The following is a 23,933-nucleotide window of genomic DNA, read 5'->3' as shown; positions in this document are numbered from 1 at the left end:
AAAAAGGCAAATCCTGTCGTTATTTACTCACCCTCATGTCGTTTCCAAACCTGCACGCTGTTCTTTTTCCCATAAAAAAGGAGAAATTTAGAAATTTAACTGTACATAGTGACCACATCTGTCAAGCTCCCAAAAGGACAAAAAAGTAACATGTAAAAACAACATACAAGGTGTGTGTGCATGCAAGTGATTCTCTCTCTCTCTCTCTCTCTCTCTCTCTCTCTCTCTCTCTCTCTCTCTCTCTCTCTCTCTCTCTCTCTCTCTCTCTCTCTCTCTCTCTCTCTCTCTCTCTCTCTCTCTCTCTCTCTCTTTATTTCTCTCTCTCTGTCGGGAGAAAATCATTAATGCATTGGCTCACCTCGGCGCCACCTCTACAGTTCAGACGATGGTGGAGAAATACAGGCGGATGATTTATGAGCACATGAGAGGAATACGACCCAAACTCACATGCACACACACAGTCCTTTTGCACACATTCTGTACACATTGATAGAGACACATTATCACTTCTGCACATGAGCATTAGCTTCTGGTAAGATTAAAGTAAGACGGTTTTATAACGGGAACATATCCTACACTGTTATGAAACGAGACCATTGTAATAAAGAAGGTGTACACATGTAAGGTGCCAAACCATGTCAGGCAAATGAGACCATATGAGACCATGCACATTCAGCAAGGATGTATTATGATGTTACAAAAATGCTGTTCTTTTGAACTTTTTATTCATCAGATAATCCTAAAACAAAATGTACTATAGTGTCCTCAAAAAATATGAAGTAATACAGTAATTTTTAACATTTGGAGTGCATTGTCTGAAGTACAAGACGCAGGTGCCCTTAGGGTGTGTCTCAATCTACTTTTGCTATAGTTTAATGACAGAAAAAAATGGTCCATGATCCAACATGGTTATCTTTAGTTTCTTAATGTCATGTGTGTTAAGAGTCATAGGTGTTTTGGGTGTAACGTGCCATAAACCAATCAGAATCTCATCTCCCATTCCCTTTAAAAGACAGTTGTGCTTGAACCATGGCGGATTCAATATTTACATGGTGGAATTTGCAAGCAGAAAGACTGAATGCTTCTCCAGAGGGGATAATTTTATTTTTAGTATTTAAAAATGTTTGTGTGCTGTGCCCTGTGTGTAATAAGCAGAGTGTATGTCCATTGTTCACCCGCCTATAGGCGCATATTACTAACGTGCCCTTTAAATAACACAAAATACTATTGACTATTGACTAAAGTAGTATTAAAGTGTACTACTAAAGTCACTATTGACTTTAGACCAGGTTTTTGTTGGTCAGTGGCTCAGTTTTCAGTTGCCTCAAAATAGCAACGCCAACAATGGCCCTGAACACGCCTGGTTTTCAGACCTGAACGCCATGGGCGAACAAATGGTCCTGTGAAGGATAACAGCAGAAATGGTGGGATAAAGAGAGACAAAACAGTAAAGATAAACATTGCTGATTGAACGTTAGGTGGTAAATGTGTTTATTTGGATTTTGTGAGGAAAGGAAGTGGGTAAAATGAAGCCACTGTCCACATACACCTTTATCCCGGTGGGATAGAAACCTGAATGCACATTGACTTATAGCGACTCGTGTTACTGTGGGGACCTAAAATGAGGAAATAAGCTCTCTGAGAGTCCCCACAAAAATAGTAAACCAGACGTGTGTGTGTGTGTGTGTGTGTGTGTGTGTGTGTGTGTGTGTGTGTGTGTGTGTGTGTGTGTGTGTGTGTGTGTGTGTGTGTGTGTGTGTGTGTGTGTGTGTGTGTGTGTGTGTGTGTGTGTGTGTGTGTGTGTGTGTGTTTATCCTACACTGAAAGGACCAAACGTCCCCACAAAGATAGTAAAATTATGACATTGTGGGGCCATTTGGTCTGGGAGGAAAACATATAAATCATACCAAAATGCAGAAAGTTTTGTGTGATGGGTTGGTTTAGGGGTAGGGTTAGGGAGATAGAGTATACAGGTTGTACAGTATAAAAGCCATTACGTCTATGAAAAGTCTACGTAAAGATAAAAAAAAAACGTGTGTGTGTGTGTGTGTGTGTAGACATGTAAGTAGCATCTTAGACCTTTCACTCACACACGGCCACCCGCTCCTGTCCCGAGTCCCCAGCAAACATCCTGCTCTGATGGTGGAATCCTGCAGGGTCACTACAGAGGTCAAAGGGCACGAGCATGTGCGTATTTGTGCTTGTAGTCCTAGTGATGATGTTTTTTTTACATGAAAATTGTGAATGACTCCTTAAAATTTTGTTTTGAGTAGTATGTTGGAGCAACTATTTCAGTCCTCCCATGGCTGAAACTTTCTCTGGGTTGGTTTTAGGGTGGAAGCACTTTGATTGAACTGTACCTAACACACACACACTCATTTACAAACACATGCACATATACTGCTGAGGTGCTGACAGCAAGTGGGCACTGAAGGTTTTGCCCACCGTCTTCCGCTGGTTATAAATACTGTGATTAAATATTAGCTTTTGAGGTGAAGTAACCTTCATGAGCTGCTCGTTTCCTCTTTTGCTCTGTTTTGATAGTTTTCTCTCTGTCTTTTCCCTTATAGTTATGAGATGTAGCAGGTGGAGTCATGTTGGTAAGAGGGATGGACTGGCTATAAGGAGAACCGGAACTTTTCCCTTGACTTGAGGGCCAGCTGTCAAAACTTGTTTAAATATACAAAGCAAATATACAAAGATTTAAAGGAAGAAAATGTTCTGAAGTTGACTCATTTAATAGGACTCAAGTCTTCTAAAAAGTGGCAAAAGCACCATAAAAATACTGGATCAGTTTAGTTTGTGTATTATACAGTATATTTTGTCTTTGGTTTTGTGAAGCAGATCAATTGAAGAATCATTTATAAAATCCTCGATTTTCATATCTTACTTTTTGACCACCTGACCCCGTTTGTTTGTTCATTAATTCAAAAAGCGGTTATTTAACGTTTTATAAAAATATAATGCAATCATTATTGTAGTATATTGTTTAACTAAAATATATCTAATATATAAATATTAGTGCTGTCAAATCAATTAATCACGATTAATCGTATACACAAAATAAAAATTTGTAACATACATAATGTGTGTGTGTACTTTGCATAATTATTATATATATAAAATACATACACATTCATGTATATATTTAAGAAAAAATTTACATGTATATACGGTACATACATTTATATAATTTATATTACATATAAATATTCAAACGATTAATATATATTAATTATGTAATATATATATGTATGTATACATTTAAGAATTTTTTATATTTATATATAATTTATTTAAATATACAATATATAAATGCAAATATTTCTTAAATATATACATGAATGTGCGTGTGTATTCAAATGTACATTGTTTGACAGCATTAAAAATGTTTTATATATAAATATAACTTTTTTTCTTAAATATATACATGCATGTGTGTGTATTTATATGTACATAATAATTATACAGTACTAAACTCAAAAAAATGACTCTTTGATTGAACATAAAAAAATCATGGAAAGTATTTCCACATGATAATCTTGCTTTATTTCAGCATTATGCAATTCTGTTATTCCAATTTAATATACTTACATTGGGTCAACTTAATTTATTAAGGTTGATTCAACTTAATTACTATGGTTGGTCACAGCTTAATTTAATAGTGTCAGCTCAACTACACAAATTTGTTTTAATCTTGTTGTATTAACTTAAAATACTTTAGTCAAAACTACTAAAAAAATCATGTCATTCCAACTAGATAAAGTAGGATAGAGAGGGAAAGAACTATTGGCCATATTTATTCTATGGGAACTGCGTCACATGAATTAGTTTTCTTTATTTCTTTAAAAACTATTAGTCAACAACACTTGATCAATTGTTAAATGTGACATGCAAGTAATGATGAAGTAAAGCATTTCTTGTCACTGGCATTAGCACAGTTTCAGCTTGTTGAGAACAGCACAGCTGAACCACAAGGTCTACACTTCACAATAATGGTAACCTCAAAAAAAATTAACCCAACATAACCCATACTTTTAAATGTCAAATATAACTGTCAAATATAACATTAACAGGTCTTTCCTTTCACTAAAAACATATTGAACAGCACTTCATTTCAACATTTACTCTCCTGAGGCATCCATATGCAAAGCATGCTGGGAAATAGAAATACACTGCCCAGTTCAGTCAGCGGAAAATAAATAATTCATGTAGTCTCAACACAAATGGTTTAGGTTAACTTAACATTTAACACATTTTTTTTCATTTAACCTAATAAAATCAAGTAAAATGATACTTAAGTAAAAACTAAAACTAAAGATTTGTGTAGTTTCAGCTTTTTTTATTTAAATAAACTGAGCAAACAGCTAGAATCATTTTTTTGAGTACACACACATATATTATGTTAACAGAAACTTTATTTTTTTAAGTGATTAATCGTGATTAATTGATTTGACAGCATTAAATAACATTTCAATAGCTGGCTATGGACTGGTACAGATCATAGGCTGTATTTTTTGTTCCAGTCCATCCCGGGTTGGTAGAAGTCTACGAAATTAGAGGTGTCCTGATCCACGTCCAGCTGTGTGTTTTTTTTTTTCTCTCCGATTATCTTTCTCCCACTTTTGCTATCTGACTCTTTCCTCACTGAAGAAAACAGCTGCATTATGTCAGAATCAAGGCGTAAAGACTAAAGTGTGTATGTTTGCTTCAGTGCATGATCAGCAGCTCTTTGTAAAGCTTCAGGTTGAGACAGAAGTGGAGAGAGAACAGAAATACTGTCTCCAGTCACACTGACATCATCAAGGGTCACTGGGTTAGCCGGGGAAGGTTCCAGAAAAAGGCCCACTTTAATGTTAACCGTAATTAATAAGCTTGAGTGTGTGTGTGTGTGTGTGTGTGTGTGTGTGTGTGTGACGAGCTGTTAAGAAAGCTTGTGTTTGGAGAAGAGATTGGGGAGGGCTTTTTGGAAAAGGCTGTTTTCAGTTGAAGGACATCAATGGATGCTGGTGAAAAAAGAGCCTCATTGAAATTCATGGCTTAGTACCTATAGCATTGTGCATTTGGAGAGAGATTGAAAGTCTGACAGATTTCAATTAAAATGGCATTTACAAGAGATGGGGGGAAAAAGGGCCTGTGGTCGTGTTTGTGTATGTGTGCTTGTATATAGGTAATTGGTTTTTACTGAAATTCATTTGTTGCATAAAACGACAGACTTGTGAAACTTTGCCACATGTGCTAGTAACCACGATTTTACTGTAACCTTGGAGAACAGTTGCATCATTATTACAGGTGTCATTACCCAAGTTTCCATCCACTTTGTCCACATATTTTTATCGACAAAGTGAAAATGCGTAAAAAAATTTACGAAAGAGATTGCGAAATTTGCTGTCCTGTCTCCATCCAATCGGCCTTTTACAATACAATTGTGTGCATGACGACGTTATCCCTAAAAAACGCAGTTGCAAAAGTTTTGTTGTATCGCTAAAAAAGTCTGCCCTGATGTCGTTTCCATACAGAATTTTGCGTATATCTTAAATTATATTGCATCTTTCCAAATATTTGAGAGGGAGACAATTCAAATTCGACAGTTTACTGCCTACTATTTTCATGAATAATAGTTATTACTTAATAAGAACAATATTAATCATAAGGTCACGGCGAAGTGTAACTGCATTTGTGTGAAAAAGCCCATGGGTTTGGACACAGTGCTCATTTCTCCTGTATCCAAAAAAAGATTTGTACAGTAAAATGTTTGTTCATATAGCATCAATATGCCTTAAACGTGCAGTCAAGCCGGTTGCGGTTTGACGTGGCCGAGACCTCATATATTCAGGTCATTGAAACCAAAAAAATAGATATTCCTTCTGGTTTCAGAGTCCAATAGCATCAAATCGATCAAAAACATCAAATGCAGCTTTAACCTTTTTTTTGTGTAGCCTATATTTAGCTCTTTTAAATGGTCTATAGAGCTGCCGTCTTAACAGTTCAAACATGTATTTAGAGCTTTTTGTATTTAACCCACTTAAATTTTTCTCATTTGTTTTGAGATTAAAAATATTTTACATATTGTAGCCTATTTATCATGTGGGTGATTTTCACTTGTCAATTAGCCAGATCCTGCCCACGACATCGTGATTACAAAAATAAGGATGAATGATGTTGTGAGAGGCAACACGTCTTACTCTAATCAATAGTAATAAAATAACTGAATATACAATTTATGAATACGAGTATTAATGTAATAGACTTAATGCACATTTGAACTACAGAGAAACACTGCCTTAACGGGAGCAATGCCACGAATGTGGACGCTATAGGCTAATTCTGTCATGTGACACCACATTTATTTGCGTTGAAGCTCTTTTTCTCGACAAAAAGTGTTTCCAAATTAGTTTTTTCCGCGACTTTTGAAATATTGACATGCAATTTATATGCAAAGGTAAACTGAAAAAGATAATTGCCGTTTCCATCAGCTATATCGGCTTCATAATTAATGAATTAATAAATAATTAATTTTTTCAACCCTTTCTCTGCTCTTTAGAATTTGAAGCTTTAGAACATTTTTAAATGTTTATTTTTTTAAACATGCCATGCCTTTAAAATGTAAATGCTCTTTTTGCATATGAAATGAGAAGTTTTCTCCTCCAGTGTAGTTCGAAATATGCCATGGAAAATGATTTTGGGATGTTTCAGAAGGCTCTAGGTGCTGAACGCAGCCAGAAACCATTGACCCCTTTGAATGCAGATGCTAACAGCTTACACGTCAGAAGCAAGCTAAATCATATTTTAGGCAACTAGGCTAAAACAAAAGTATTCCACCCTTATAAAGAGTTGTCAGAGGTCTTTATTTCAAATGTATTCACGTTACGTTGACATTCAGAGCTACAAAGACAGATTCCATCCTATTCTCTCCATCTATGGACATCTGAGACTGTTTTGTCGGGCCAGAAGAAACGCCGGGTTAAGCTGTACTGTAATTGGTGTATAAATTACTATACCTCAGACTTTAAAAGGTGGCTTCTCTTTTGACATTGCATTTGGGGCTTTCAGAGCACTTATTTTAAGTGGTGGGTTTATGGGTAACACAGAGTGTATACTGATATTAAACACAGGTATGTGCATGAGCCTGCTGTCTTTCTCTCTCAGAAGCACTTACTTAAAATTTTCCATAATTGCCATTTTCTCTCACATTTTTCCTGAGTGCTGCTGTGGAAATACACAAATGAAGGAATGACAGTCTGAGGTGAAAGGGGTCAATATTTTGTTTCCTTTCCTGTCTGTGTTCTCGTGACAGCTGTATGGGATGTTTAAAACTTTAGCCGGGCAGAAGGTCTTATTTGATCTCCAACACCTCTAGTTAAAACCCCTCCGAACGCTCTGCAGCCCGATCTAGTCTCACACTATATTAGTCTGCCAATCACTGACCTAGAGTAATGGTGTTTCATAGTACTTCACACACTCACACTGTCGGGTGAGAAATGTGGCAGATCTCTTTGTCGTTTAAAGGTTTGATGACCTCTCCAGAGTCCATGTTAATTAGGAACATCAAGGTGTCCTCTGGGACGCCTACAGAAAAGCAGCCCACTTTAAGCTCCGTCCTGAGAGCACTTAGCGCTTCTGAAGAGGCTACAGAGGGGGCAGAGATGCAAGAACCCGCCATGTTTCCACGGAGACTTGCTTTTGTGTACATACACATTCTTTGCTCATTGTTTGGCCTGAAGATGAGGAGGATGTCCATTAGAGAAGCCCAACAGCTCCTTTCTGTCAGTCTGCCTCTTTTATTCCAGGCTTTTATGTTATCATTTTGTTTAGGAAACTTGGAGGATTCACTCTGGATGCTGAGAGATGCTGTGTTGGATAACTGTTATAATCTACTTATAAGATCAGAGAAAAAAGAATAAAATCACAATAAAATCACCACAAAAATAAAAGCAGTCCATATGATCAAATTTGAGCCTTGAGATGAACTGAAGAAATAAATCTTCTGATTCTTAAACTGGATCAGCCGACTCGTTGACATTAGAACTGTTCATTCATGATACAATGCTTGATTTATGAGAGTAATGACTTGCATTTTAGTCTGTTTTCACATTCAGAAGATTTGGAATAAAGTGCACAAGATCACTTTTATAATACATTTAGGGACTGTTCACACATAACACGCTTTTTTCCATCCCACTGCACTACTTTTACGCTATTTTACAATATAAACCAAGTTAGATAGACGTGTAACATTCTTAAATTGCTTCGCTTAAGTTAAAAGAAGTTCAGAAGCGCATCTCTTGACACTTACACTTTTTGTTGTTCCACTAGATAGACTCATCATTAGCGGCTGTTTCTATATGAGATGCTATACGTAAGCCGTCTGCCTTTGAACGGTCAAAGCCAAGTTTGACTCTGACAAGTTGAGTGTCATTAGATGCATGTATGAATATCAATATCTGCAATAGATGTCAGCAGATGATTTGCTAAACTGACAAAATACAAGAAGGAGGCATTAGCTAACACAGCATTAAAAAGTTACCATAGTAAAGGTCAAAACATTAACAAGTACCAAAATAAAAATCTGTAGTATCGAGTTAATACATATAAAAACACAAACCAACACATTCTCAACTTTGAAAGGTTATCCCATTTCTTTGGGAATTTAAATCTATATATCATATAAAATGCGGCATGTTGTGGCATCATTGATTTTTAGAGTGATGGCATGCTGATTGTTCCAAGAAAGCGAATGGACCATTGTGTCTGGAGCATTGACAGTAAAAAAAAGATGGACGACGCACCTTCACTCTCTTTCATTCAAGCTGCCATTGTCCCAATATGTCTGCGCAGTAGTGAGCATGAAGTGGAGCCTCGACACTCTTACGCAGAATCAGTTAGTAGTTTACTGCAGAACAACTCATTATGTCAGTGTGAAATAAACAGTTATGTAAGTGTAAACAATAAAGTTGAAGCTGAAATCTCCCCCCCCCCCCCCAAAAAAAAGTCTGTTGGTGCCTCAGTGACTACTTTAATCAGAGAAGCCGCCAATCTCAGACGTCAATCATACACTGTAAAAAATTATTTAGAAAAAAGTTAATACAAATAAGATTATTTGAGATTCGACGACCTTTATTTAAATATTATTAAAAGATTTTGTAAGCATATTGGGTAATTGTGTGTGTTTTATTTCTGATGATGCAGTGAAACATGCCAAATAGTGCTATTTTCATGATTTATCATATTTTTTATGTGGTTCAGATACAAAAATATTTTGAGTTTCTATTTATTAAACAAATTTCCTTCATTGTATCAACTCAAGTTTTTAATTTCAATAAACTCAAAATTTTAAGGCAACCAGGTTACTTACTTTTTTAAGTTAAACCAACAAAAAACAACCACATTTTTTTACAGTGTAACCCCTGTTTCTAAAGCATCAAATAACTATATATAAGAATAAAATAAGAATAAAACCAAGAATAATAAGAATAAAACCAAACGTTCTTCAAGAACAAACAATTTAACTAACATAAGCGTGATTAAAAATACCTAAAATGACCATCTTCGGAAAACATTTATTTGAAGTGTTATTTGATAGTTTAGTTTGTCTCACATCCCATTAGATTGCACATTACATAGCCTCCAGATTACATATGGTTCACTGCCTTCTGCGTCTTGTGTTTTTGCTGTTAATTGCTGTTCTGTGTATGTTTTTTTCTTCTTATTTACAGCGTGAAATCTCTAGTTTGAAATTTAATTATTATAATGTTTAATTTGAGAAATAATAATTATAATAATAATGATGATCGCACTTGAAAGAAATCGATCAGTACGTATTTCATAATTTCACTTTTTGTCCTCCCTGGACGTGAGAAAGCCATGTGGGTTTGGAACGATATGAGGATGAGTAAACGATGACAGAATTTTCTTCATTCGTGGGTGAATTATTCCTGTGGGTGAAACAGGAGGAGATATTTTGCAATCTCAGAAGAAAATAGGGAAAAATGAAAGAGGAGAAAAGAATTGTAGATGTTTGCTGAGCATGTTGTCCGTGGAGAGAGTCTTTGTGTGTGCTTCCACAGGTCAGCCGGTGTCAGTGTTGTTCTCCGTGTGAAAAAAGGTCCTGTGGCAGAAACATTAAACTAATTTACACCACTCATAAAAATCACACGCTCATCTCCAGGAGCCTGTCAGAGGAGTGTTTGTAATGAGAGATTACATGACTGTAACTCAGGTTTCTCTCTTTCTCCCTGTCTTTCTTTTGGTAGATGGGATGAACTGTATGAATAAGGAGCATGGCTGTGCCCATATCTGCAGAGAGACTCCCAAAGGCGGTGTGGCGTGTGAGTGCCGTCCAGGATTTGAGCTGGAGGAAAATCAACGTGACTGCAAATGTATGTACCAACTTAATCATAATAATATATCATTGCTCCCTCTATCTCTCAGACTCCTAAAATATATATTATGAAACCCCTAACCAGAATATATATCATATTAAACACATATACAAAAGTAATCGATTTTATCGATCATTGTAGAGATGTCCACTGACATGTCTGGATGTGACCGTACATCATTTTAAATTGTTTGTCAGAAATACTCTTTATTTCATCAGGTGTAAAACTTTTTAGTAAAGTAAAAAATGATTTGATGTACATTATACCACATAATTATAATTGATGTAGCTACAAATTATAATGTCATCGTGTATGTATTGATCTCATTCAAGTTAATGACACTTCTTTTCAAGTGGTATCCCTTCGTTTTTCCTTATGGCCACAAGTGGCTTCTGAATATCCATCTCAAAGAAAAATGGCTGGTGGCATCAAAGCTAAACAACAAGTTTACAGATTGATTTTAGTCTGTCCTCTAATACTGATCTCTCCTTAAACAAACCACCTTAGCCACCGATCTGTCTAGGACCTATAAGTTATGGTGCTGTGGCTCTGGCCTGAACATCTGGAGAACTTTCATCTACGATTCGTCATTCTTCTATTTTTAATACTAGTGGGAAAATTGTGGACCAAAGTCCTTAAAATCCCTATTCGACAAAGTATTGCACAATGCATTAGATGTGGATGGAATAGCTAGACAGTCTCTTTGTCCAACCAAAGGCTGTTGACACCCACAAAAGATATTGGATCTGTTTTGTCCTCTGTTCAGTCTATTTATCTTGCTATACTACACAAGGTTCTATATTATATACATTTTATTTCACATTTTTTTGTTTCCCATCTGTCCATGACCGAAGTGTATACGTGTACTTTGATTAAAGAGGTGTCCGTGGTGGAACACTTTTCCTTTTAGCCCTCCTCACAGTTCTTGTGTGTTGCCAGTGACATGTAACTATGGAAATGGTGGTTGCCAACACACGTGCGATGACACCGACGTGGGGCCCGTGTGTGGATGTCATCAGAAATATGCCCTGCATTCGGACAGCAAGACCTGCATTGGTAAGTCACGCTCTCTCATACACCCACACGCTGCATGGTCGTTTATGTACAGTACGTTTAGCCTTTCTAGTTCTTCAAGGAAACCTCAGCCTTGTCATATTTACACAGTGAGTGCGAGCCGAGTGAGCTTCAGCGCAGGGCTGTTTCTGACAGATTGGACAGAATGTTTATTGAAGAAGTTTTTGTAGGCCGGTCGAATGGTCCATATCACGGCTTCCGCTCTGAGGGTCCCGGTACGCTGCGGTGAGAGAGTGCATTGGGTTCTCTCACGTCTCAGAGTTGAACACCCCACACCCCAGCCCATGTGGCATCCAGGAACGAACTGCTTCCTTGTGGTCCGGGGATATATAAACATACGCATGTCAATTGTAGCGTCCTCCACTCGTGAAACAAAACTTTAAAGGGATAGTTCGCACAAAGATGAAAATTCTGTCATCATTTACTCACCTTCATATTGTGCCAAACCCGTATGACTTTCGGTCTTCCGTTGAACATGAAAGGAGATTTGCACGTCTCTTTTCCATACAATGAGAATTAGTGGAAGCAGAATAGCGCCATAAATATAGTCTTGAAATCTCATTTGTGTTCACAAATAAATCTGATGTGATTTTAAGTACGCTCCATATTTGAATGCACACAAATGCAAATGAGATTAGCTTTTTTTAGGGATGCATGGTATATTGTATATATTACTTATTATATTTAATTGTGCATGCACATTTCTGCCTATATTTACATTGAGATTACCTTTGCTGTCATAAAACGTTCACCTTTTGCTTTACGTGCTTTACTTTTTAGTATTGGCAAGACTTTTATTATCTGTGCACCCCTGCTTTTTTGCATAGTTTCGCAGCTTGACAGCCCCTGGTGCAATTCACTTTCATTATGTGGAAACGAGCAGTGAATATTTTGTCTAAAATAATGAAGGGCTACAAAAATTTATTCGCATTTCCATACATTCAAATATGACAGGTTTGACGTCAGTGACAATGGCGTGAACAGAAGACTCTCCTCATGTTTCTCATCTGTAAATCCCCACCCATGAAAGCATCAAACCCTTGCGGTTCAGGGATGCTCGGTCATTTCCAGTGCTTGCTTTAGCAGTTAGTGGCTAATTCAATGATGGAAAAGCCCATTAGTTTTGACACTCAGCGAGCGACACGGCTAATTTGGTCATTCATCTTCTCTTCTGGCTTTCACGCTCTCATTCTCTCACACACGCGCGGCTCCATGTGACTATTAGAGCAGAAAATGAGACTTATGATGTATCTTTGCTCTTGCAAAAGTGCATAAGCCGGAGAAAAGGGTGGGTTGGGTGAGAGAGAGATGTGTGTACTTGTGTCAGTTTGGGAAGATGTGCTTGATGATGGAAATTTCATCGCTGAACTCTCCGTGTGCAAAACACATTCATCATCCTGATAATGGTGGAAAAGCCAACCAGTCGGCCCATGGATTTCTGCCATATTTGCCGAAAGGGAAAACTTTATACGCCATGCGGGTACGTCTGCATCCAGGGGCAATACTTCAGAAATGAAGAAGAAAAGGGGTTTTCTTTCTTTCTCAACTCTTTCTTTTTGAAATTCGGGAAGACAAATGACCCGCTGCAGGTAAGTTTCGTTTTTATGCTTTTTTTTCTTAGGGTGAACCTCATGGCCTCTGTAATATTTGACAGGCTTTTTAAGTTGTTATGCCAGCATGTGCGCTTGAGTAAGAAAAACCTTCCAAAGAGCATCTTTTTTTTTAACGTCATTTGGCTCTCATGAGTCTTTGCTGTCTCCTCAAACTCCTCAAACTAAAGGCCAGCTACCACATAATTAGCCGATACAAAGTTTCTTTCTGTTTTCTTTCCAAGACCGTATACACCCCGAGTTTAACATTTACATCAGTTAGCCTCATTTCTCAAGGTGTGTGTGAGCATTAAACCTTCCAGACAGAGTGTTCGCACATGAGCTGGGACTGAAACGTCGTAAATGCGGGGATAGAGACTTTGTAGTTGGCAGGTGGGTTTAGTGGGCTCATATGGGCTTGTGAGCCAGTGAAGGGTCATCAGTCATATGAAGCGCAAAGGAAACATACATGCATTTTACTGCACTGCAGTGAGGCCAATCGGATCCTCATACAGTCCCTGACAAAAGTCTTGTCGCTTGTGTACAAATTGACCTAAAGTGCCGCTGAAATATATTTCTAATCAAGATATTTTTACAAGAAATGGCTCATTTTAATCCCACCAGCTTTTGTGATAATGTTTCAGTGAAAAACGAAACTTTCAAAAAGTATTCTAATATTCACAGCTTGGTAAAGCCCATTGAGTCAATTTTTGCAAAGACATAAGTGTTGTCACCTTGTCATATGAGCTTCACCTGTGACTAATAATGGATCAATTAGGTCTCAAGTGTGTATAAAAAGAACCCCAGTAAACTAGACCTTCACATCAACTGCAACTAGACCTCTGCAAACATGCCTAAGATTCACCCTGAGACTAAAGTTTTGATTATCAAGAGGCTAAAGACCAGATCCACTGCTAATGTGGCAGACCCCTTCAATGTGTCTCAGCGTCAAGTACAGAGGATAAAAAAAAGATTTGAAGAGACTGGAGACGTTTTTGACAAGCCCAGGTCAGGCAGACCCCGCAAGACAACTGCTCGAGAGGAACGTTTGTTGGCTCGAAAATCCAAGGCCATTTTCCACTGCAGCAGAGCTCCACGAGACCTGGTCACCTGAAGTCCCTGTGTCACCCAGAACAGTTTATCGGATTCTGTCTCGAAATGGCCTCCATGGTCGAATCAGTGCCCAGAAGCCAGCACTAAACAAAAGACAATTGAAAAACCGTGTGGCATTTGCCAAGGCCCACAGCCTGCTAAAAGGATGGACGCTGGAAAAGTGGCAGAAGGTGGATTTTTCAGATGAATCTTCTATTGAATTACACCACAGTCGCCGCAAATATTGCAGGAGACCTACTGGAGCCAGAATGGATCCGAGATTCACCCAGAAAACAGTGAAGTTTGGTGGCGGAAAAATCATGGTCTGGGGTTACATCCAGTATGGGGGTGTGCGAGATCTGCAGGATGGAAGGCAACATCAATAGTCTAAAATACCAAGAAATCTTAGCTACCTCTTATATTCCCAACCATAAAAGAGGCCAAATTCTGCAGCAGGACGGTGCTCCATCGCATACTTCCATCTCCACATCAAAGTTCCTCAAGGCGAAGAAGATCAAAATGCTCCAGGATTGGCCAGCCCAGTCACCAGACATGAACATCATTGAGCATATGTGGGGTAGGATGAAAGAGGACGCATGGAAGACGAAACCAAAGAATATTGATGAACTCTGGGAGGCATGCAAGACTGCTTTCTTAGCTATTCCTGATGACTTCATCAATAAATTGTATGAATCCTTGCCAAACCGCATGGATGCAGTCCTTCAAGCTCATGGAAGTCATACAAGATATTAAATTTGGATCTCACAGCACCACAACTTAATTTGCTGACATATTTTTGTATTTGCAGTAAATTTGTTCCTTTTCTGTATAGGCGAAACTTTTGTCTTGCCAAAATTTTACCTTTCTGTCTTGATTAAATGATAAATATTTTTTCTATGAAAATTATTTATTTCAGTGCATTAAACATCATTTGGGAGGGTTTTAGCTTTTCATATGAGCTATTTCTAACACCAATTAATTAATTAAAAGTCAGGTTAATATCAGGTATTTCTAGAAAATAGATAAGCGACAAGACTTTTGTCAGGGACTGTACCCAGGCCAAGATATTCCAGTGGATGTAGTGACGTCAGAAGTATTTCTGTCAGGACCACTATCGTCAAAGATGATTGACTGACTATTAGCATATCGCTTGGATTGCCGGGATGGTTCTGTTCTGGGCAAGAACTCAGCATGGGTTGAGCCTTGCATGGATAAGAGCAGGGAGAGCAGCAATAACCCACTTAGAGTTACTAGAACAGAACCAACATGATGTACAGCAGATATCATTAATGTTGATATTAATTGTACAAAATAATTCAGGAATTTAGTCTGATTCAAGAGGAGCTGGGGGTGGCGGAGGGCAAATGAGCTCTGGAAATACGCGATAGCTGCTGGTTGAACTGCCAGAACTGATGCTATACGCTTGATATTTAAAGGCTTGATGACACCGTGAAGAGGCGTGGAATGACGGGAGTTGCGTCTTCACCTCCATTGCCGATTGAATATTTTCTGCTTATTTAAAGTTATCCAAAGAGTTGCTCGGTTAATAAAACGCATGCAAGATCGGTGTGTCTGTCTAGTCGAAGTTAGCTGGAAGCTCACTCCATCTAGGAAATGCCACACGATACTGATCCTTGTTTTATTTCTCCTCTGGTCCCAAACTCTTCTTGGGTCATCCGAATTACCCCAATACGTTTGACGATTTTTGGAGTTATCATTGGCGACAGAACCTACTGCAAACTATAATGAATAATCCTGGTCCATGATGAAACGACAAAAGTGGCGTGCTAGAAGCTACAACTACTACTTCCTCACTGTGTTGGCATATTTTCTACGGAAATAAAAGAGTAAACTGAGGATAATGTGGACAGGGCCATTGACAGCTGACGCAATGACACGAGACGTTAAACTTTTTTTAATCATTTAAAACATTGTTGGAAACATTTTGGATAATGCAAGTACACAAGTAAACAAGATATGTAACTATGCTAGTGGTTTTTGGGTACTTTTCTAATGTTGTGCCAATCTGTCAGTCCTTTTGCAATTAGTGGCATGGATGCAAATGGTCATTATTTATAGTCATATGTGGTTGATTTGTCCACAATTTACAATGTCCAATAACAGGAAGTAGACCCACTTTTTTATTTTATTTTTTTATTATGCTTCTGTTTTATCTTTAATGTACAACCACATAAGACGAACTCAATATATAAAAAAATTGTCTACTACTGTAGATTTTGTGCAAGATGTTTTAAAGTACACATTTAAAGGGGTAGTTCTCTGTCCAAAAATGAAAATTGTCTAATTTACTCACCATTATGTCATTACAAACCTGTATGATATTTTTAGGGATGTTTTAGTTTGGGACCCCATTGGCTTTTATTGTACGAGAACATTTTTTTCGAAATATCTTTTTTAGTTTTCTTTAGTTTAGAGTGTGAGTAAATGATGACACAATATAGATGTTTTGGGGGGTGAACTATCCCTCTAAATAGTTAGCATTTACCATCATTCAAACGAATATGAAACTGTTAAGCAGCTTTATTTTGTATGATTGTGTCCTGACCAATCATGTTTTGTGTTACACTGCCAACTGACACTGTACACACACATTTCCATTGATCACAGAAACATAAACGCAAACGTTTGTTTTGTTGTACCTGCTGATTGCCGTACACTGGATTGGTTCGTCTCTCTCTGGCAGCTTAGAGCCCGGAGCCATACTCTCTCCCGTCAAACTCAATCAATTCTTCCTTTCCAGCCTCCACGGAGCGACACCAAACGGCCGCGGGGACCAGATGAGGAGTGTAGAGACTGCTCCCACCCCATCCCTGTCTCCCTCCTCCTTTCTTCCTCCTCTCTCTCTGTCTCTCTGGACCCTCGCTGTGGTCTGTGTGTTTAGCTGTGCTGTGTGGGTCTGGTCTTTCCCTCTGTTTAGCGCTCCTTTAGGAATCCCCCTTTCGCTCCTGTGTGTGGCGTGTCTCATGGGCTCCCTGCTCTTCCTCCTGCTTCTCTGGTGAAAGTTACTGATTGCCTGTCTTGTCTGCGATTTAAAGAGTGATTCTGACTGGAATAAAGTGGTTTATAAGCAAATCTACTAACGAATGCAAGAAAGAAAGGGTAAAACGGGTTAAACACACCTCTCAATTGCAGCCTGATCAGCGGTAGAGCCCCCCACCAATCAGAAAACAGCATCCCCTCTGACCAGCCAATCTGTACACCAGTCCCGCCCCCTGCCTGACCTCTCTGAAATCAGCCAGCCAATGATATCTTCCCGTCCTCGTTCCCCACAACAAGCATGAACCCCATCTGCAACCCTGAATAAAGAGTCACTAAACAACGCAAAACTGACCTCCACTCCACAATCATCTCTCACTCTTTTTTCATTTAGAGCGTCCCTCTCTCCTCCCTATGCCAGTTGCATGTTTTCATCTTCTTTTGCTCTCACACTAACGCACGCGCTTTCATTCGCCTGCATGATTTTGTCCGTGTCAAATATCTTTCTATTTAATTGTTTTTCCTTCGTTATTGGTTAAAAACATTAATAGTAACCCCTGTTCTTTTTATGGTTACTGTAGTCACAGTAGAGGTAGTGGATTATTGATTATTTTGTCCTTTGCTTATTTATTTATTTAATTTGTTTGTGACATCACACTCACTCCAACCTCTGATTGGTGGAGTCCTCTAAAGAGGCCAGTCAGAGTCAAGTCTGTATACATGCAAATCATAAACACACAAATAGTACAGACAGATTTCTGTAAACATGCACATTCAGTGTTATTTTAGCATCCTCTGATCTGTGACTAAAGAGGGCAGGACAAACAGACTTTCAGTGCCAGATCTTAAAGGGAGTGTTTACCCAAATATAAAAACAAGATTTACTTGCCATCATGTAATTCGAACCCTGTTTGACTTTCCTTTGTCTAACACAAAAGGAGATTTTAGGAAGACTGTTCATGCTGCTTTTTTTATTCCATGACCATGCAATGAAAGTAAATGGGGATAAATGCTATCAAGCCCCTGAAATGACAAAAAAAGCACCATAAAACTAGTTGCCAGTCTCAGTTTTGACTTTGTACATTTAAACATGGCACATCAGTACATGTTGACCATGTCAGTGACATTAAACCTGGTGTGATGCATTGTATCACACTATATTGTAATGAATGTAAATTGTAATTTTGCAGTTTTCCTTAAACCGCTACCATGTGACTTCAGAAAAGTCCCTTTTATGGTGCACTTTTGTCGTCTTAGAGCTTGACGGCCTCTGTCCCCTTTCATTTAAGCAGCGTGAACATTCTGCTCAATATCTAAGAAAGGAGGTTTGAGCCTTGAGGTTGAGCAAGTGATGACAGAACTGTCATTTTTGGGTGAACTGTCCCTTAAAGGCAAGCATCCACATCCTGATTGGCCCTACAACCCATTCAGGATTGGCTCCTTTTTGCTCCTTTTGGCCCATAACACCGCCCCTTCCACTCTAACACCAATTCTGTGCTTGTATCTGCATGCTCAGAAGCCATTACACTCCTCACAACACTCGCCTGGTAATTCCCTACTCTCCGAAAGTAGTTTTCTGCATTGACTCGACTGTCCAAGCCAGTTGTAATGTGTTCCATAGACAAACAGGCAACCAGCGCTGCCCCAGACTATGTCATTCATTCATCCACCCTCCCTAACCTTCCTCTCATGGACCCCACCATGAGACCTCCATCCTTCTCGTGTCATCTTCCTTTCAGCTCTATCTCTGTCACTGAGTGTCCTTTTTTTGTGTCCTGTTTTGTCGTCATCTCATTATCATGCAGTTTGTGACTTTTGACTTGTATCCATCCTTCCCCTTCTTCTTTTCCTCTCTCTCTCTCTCTCTCTCTCTCTCTCTCTCTCTCTCTCTCTCTCTCTCTCTCTCTCTCTCTCTCTCTCTCTCTCGCTCTCCCTACTCCACTGCTCGTCCTCTCTTACTGAGGTAAACAAGTGGCTGTTTGATATGGAAGACGAACTACAACGGAAACAGCGTCTTATTGTCAGTCTCAGCCGCTCCCATCCAATCCCTGTCCCCCTTTTGTTAAGCTCCTCCCATGTCCCCATGTTCTATTTCGGGAGATCTTGATATTCTTTTATTTATCTATTTGTTCATGTGATTAACACTCTAACAGGGTTTTTTTTGCGCTTCTTCGTGGCTTTACGCCTCTTGGCTTTGGTTTGGGCTCAAACGCCAAGGTGGTCAGGCAGCCCGTGTCCAGGCGTCCACGTGTCGCCAGAGGCGGGCCGGCCTGTAGCGGGGCTGTCTGTGCGGGCGATGGACATTGGGCTTCTCATTAACCTACTCCTCCCTGTTTGTCCCCTGTCACTTGTGTTTTAGAGAAAGATGAGGCTGCAATTGAGAGCTCTGAATTCAATACCACGTCAGTAGCTGATGTGGACAAGCGGGTGAAACGTCGTCTACTTATGGGTAACTCTTTTCTTCCTCTTTCTATATGTGTTGCCATGGCGCTTGTGCTTCTACCCCCTCGTTTCTTTCTGTCCTTTAGTTTGTTTGAGTTGCTTCCCTTTCCTTTCCTTTGCCCTTCCCCCTGAGGTCACTCGTTCGATATTTCTGTGCCTGACCCTCCTACAAATTAGAGAAATGTCCCTTCAAACATGACAAGGTTCTTTTTGCATTCTCCCTAAACTGTCTTCAACGCCGCCGCCTCTTCTTTTTGACAAAAACAACACAACTAACAACTGATCGCTTCCATTCACTCCCATTTCCAAAGACGGCAACAAAAACAACACTGGATTGCCCTACACTGGATAATAAGCCGATCCCCACTTTTCCAGTTGAATATTTCAGCTTTAGACGTAATTGGACAGTTTTAGACAGTGATTATAGTTGAACTGGAGGAACATTTGTGGGCTGAATACTGAACAAATAATGGCCAGATAATTTTATGGAGGAAGAATGACATGAGGGTTGGTCCAGACCGTTCCACATCATAGGAGGCTGTGGGCTGTGGTGAACCACTGAAGAAGATGCCTGACATCCTTTTTACGCTCTATTAATAGTATGTTTCTTAAAAATTAAACATTGACATTTATCATCCTGCCAGATTTACCTTCTGTCATCTGCGCTCCATAAACTTAGGGTCTGTAAATTTGCTCACCATTGGAAATGTTTGTTTTTCTTTCTTTTTTATCATTTATATGTTGCTTGAATTTTTTTTATACTTTGTTACTTCCGAATGATTGTCATTGGAAAAAAATGACTTTTGCCTATATGGGTGTATTTCTTATGGAAGCTTGTTTCCACCATGGAATAAAAAAATAAAAAAAGATGATTGCATTTTTTTTTAAATCTTGCATTTCTGACTTTTTTTCCTCAGAATTGCTTGATGTAAAGTAGCAATTGCATTATCAAAAAGTCAAAATTGCAAGATATAAACATATAGAATTGCAAGTTATAAAGTCAGAATTGTGTGATATAACGTCACAATTGGATTGCATGATATAAACTTGCAATTGCAAAAGAAAAAATTCAGAATTGTGTGATTTAATGGGCCCTATTTTAATGATCTAAGCTTAGGGTGTGTCTGAATCCACTTCTGCTAGAAAAATGATAACTGCATCATGCTGAAACTAGCAAAAAACACTTGTGTCGCACCTGGTATCGCATTGCGCCGGGTGTACGATAGTACCCAAGATCACAATTACATATTATAAAGTCTTAATTGAATTGTGTGATATACAGTTGCAATTGCATGTTATAAAGTCAGAATTGCATGATATAAAGTCAGAGTTTAATTGTGTAATTTCAATTGCAAAGGGAAAAAAGACAGAATTGTAAGAAAAGTCGCAATTATCTAATTTGTTTTATTCCATGGCGGAAACAAGCTTCTTGACTGAAAAAGAATCGTTCACATTAAGAGCAGGCACATGTATTCTGAAAGTACATAGGGTCCATTTTGATTCTGCGTTGACTTTAATGTGTCTTTAATGGAGGAATGATCGTTTCAGGGCGCGGAACAGAAATGCAGAATAAAGTTTTAGTTTCCAGTCCATCTGCTACAGTTAGCTCTCCTAAGAGAGAGAAGATAACTCACCCAGACTCCAACCTCCGAAATATATCAGCCATTTATCCTTGAATTCATGAACCAAGGCCAAGATGTTGTCCGACAGACAACAGATCTGCCTTCGTATGACAGAAAAACTGTTTGTAAAGTATTTGGGAGGACAGACCAGACACCTTTTTTGAACTATGAGGTATAGAGGGCTAGTTTTATTTTGGTTGTGACTAAAGAATACAGTGCCATATTATTATTCTTTTAAAATTATTATTATAACTTCATAGTGAAAAAACCGCTCTATTCAAACTTATCAATGTGAATTAGGTTTAAAAAAGAGTCAGTCCAATGTTCAGTTCATACGTCTCTTACTACTGATCGCTTTTGACAATTTCAGGTACACCCAGGAACCTGACGATGCAGCCAGTTTTCACCCTTTATCACCTTCCTTGATTCTTTGATCATTTCTAAAATACTGTCTATGGTTTATGAATTACTCTCTCCTCCCTGTAGTAGCTGCACTGAAGAAAGACCAAATATTAACTCTCCTCTTTTTCTACCTCATTTCAGTTTGAGTTTGCTGCCCTCCTTGAAATGAGATTTCATTCATTTTTTCCCTGCACACACAGTATATTTCAACTGTAGCACTTTTAGACGTGTGCGCACACTAGATCTTACCATGAGCTGTACGGGGAGGTTGCGAAGAGTCGCATGTGATGTCATCATCTCACTCACTGACCAGATTATTTCACCCGTCTAAGATCATATTCCAAGTCTCATAATGCACAAATGGGCCCGTTATGACAGATTCACACAAGTAGCTTGGCTTTGCATGTGAGTGTTTGTGCAAGTGTTTGTGTTCTATCACACAGGAGCCACAGGAGAACGCTAGATTTGACACTCGGTGTTCCCGCTTCATCCTGCCCTCCTGTCACAGCTGGGGCCAACAGCACCAGGATGTGACCGATTCTGACATATTAAACTGGAAACTTGGTGTCAGGAAGAAAGCTGCTATTGTACCCAGGCATGATGGAAAACCCAGAGAAGAAGAGAAAGCGAGACACCAAACACAATGAGGTGTTTTTAAAATGTGGTCACTTAGCGGCAGGGGGGAATTGGAGGAATTCGATCTAAATAAACTGCCATGTGTCGGGCACATGTGGAAAGGGGCTGATCTCTGATTCGTTGACCTCCGGAGCATGATCCAAATAAACGTCACACACCACTGGGCAGCTGTCTCTCGGCACCGGCCGCTCAAGTCTGGACTCACCACTTTATCTGAAAGTTGTTGTAGGCACCGTAGCTCTCGATGTGTGGAAGGTCTGTGTGGTTTCCTCCACCTCCCAAAGAAGGGCTTCTTTTCAGCAGTGGGACGTTCAGTCAAAATCTCTCCAGTCATCTGTGGGCTTTTAGTTTTATCTGGCCGTTCGCCAGAAGGAGCCGGGAAACACGATCATGATGTCTGAGGAATCTTCATCTTTCGTTGTGGAGAGATGTACAAACATACAAATCCATCAGTCAGAAAGCCACGCCCATTTAGAGTTACCCCACCCCTTTTCGAGAACTTTTGCTGTAGGTATTTGGTGCAGTCGTTCACAGCTAACTTTATCAATGTATACATGTCCCTGGGCAAAAGATGGTCCAGCTGTTCTCGGAGCAGTTCGAGAAAAGCCCATAGCATTAGACTCTAATAACAGGGTCTTTGACATGCTTAATAAATCATTAACCGAATGCCACTTCACCTACTCCCCCATCCCACAGGGAAAAAAAAACGTCCTGTTGAAGATGGAGATCTTCTACGCTTTTGTAGCGTGTCCTCAACCAAATTGCCCGTGGGTCTTTGACCGTTGTTCCCAATTGGACATCTTGGCTCCCAAAACGTGACCTGGAGAATCAGACAGTGTATATCCAGGTGTGATTACAGGTATATAATCTGGTCCAATCAGAACACATCGGATGTTTGATAGAGTTAAGTGGAGTGAGCGTTTCACAGTGGGCGGGGTTACTCACAAAACTTTAAATTATCATGTGCAAATATGTGGCTGTTTTTTTGCTTAAAATGATCAATAATCCAATATGTTTCATATTTGAACACAATGAATGTGTGATGACATCACATCTTATGATGGAGCTCTCATCTGAGTAATTTTTGAATATTTGAAATTTTAAGTTTTAATAATCAAAACATGTTCATATTCATGCCTCCATAGCAATCTCTGGCCCCATGTGCATCCGAATGCAAGTAAAACACAATGTTGTCCAGTTTAACTATTTATGTTTACTTTCTTTCCACAGTCATTCATGTGACAAGACTAACCGGCTCACCCTCCGCTTTCCACCCTCCACCTTCAGAAACGCTGTCCGTTTTCTGATTTCCCTTCTATTAACTTTATCCTTAGGAAAAATATAAAAGCACAACTCTTTCCTTTTGTTTGTCTTTTTTATTTTACATTTTGACTGAGAAAAGTAGCCAAGGAAGTCTTTGTCTTTGGCTTAAGGAAAGGCAGAGGGATGGTGTTATCTAAAATAATTAAAAATCCAGCCTTTTTTCATGCAGTATTTGTTTTATGTCCGTCACGAACCTTGTCATCTTCTAAGTTCAAGGGCAAAGTGCTGCATTAGTGATTCCTGATAAACCATCTGCATCCATTGGGATTCATTATTTACATGCACCTTTCCCAAAAAATAGTTGCGGTCAAGCCTAGCTCTCAAAACAATGCTTAGTAACTGTTGAAAATTGATTTCTAATTGTGTTTATGCTC

The 23,933-nt window shown here is 39.0% G+C and overlaps 1 protein-coding gene across 2 annotated transcripts in view; it reads left to right on the top strand.

Annotated features, from left to right (window-relative positions):
• Positions 1-23,933, top strand: part of scube1 (signal peptide, CUB domain, EGF-like 1) — a 79,106-nt gene that overhangs the window by 34,015 nt on the left and 21,158 nt on the right. The window contains exons 5-7 of one of the 2 annotated variants that reach the window (XM_067427236.1): positions 10,254-10,379; positions 11,322-11,438; positions 19,494-19,583. In XM_067427236.1, the coding sequence (XP_067283337.1) occupies positions 10,254-10,379; positions 11,322-11,438; positions 19,494-19,583 (333 nt within the window). The remainder of the gene's footprint in view (positions 1-10,253; positions 10,380-11,321; positions 11,439-19,493; positions 19,584-23,933) is intronic. The other variant, XM_067427238.1, reaches the window with a different exon arrangement.

Source organism: Pseudorasbora parva, chromosome 20 (genome assembly GCF_024679245.1).
Source record: "Pseudorasbora parva isolate DD20220531a chromosome 20, ASM2467924v1, whole genome shotgun sequence".
Lineage (NCBI taxonomy): Eukaryota > Metazoa > Chordata > Actinopteri > Cypriniformes > Gobionidae > Pseudorasbora > Pseudorasbora parva.
This window is presented reverse-complemented; position numbering and strand designations above follow the sequence as displayed.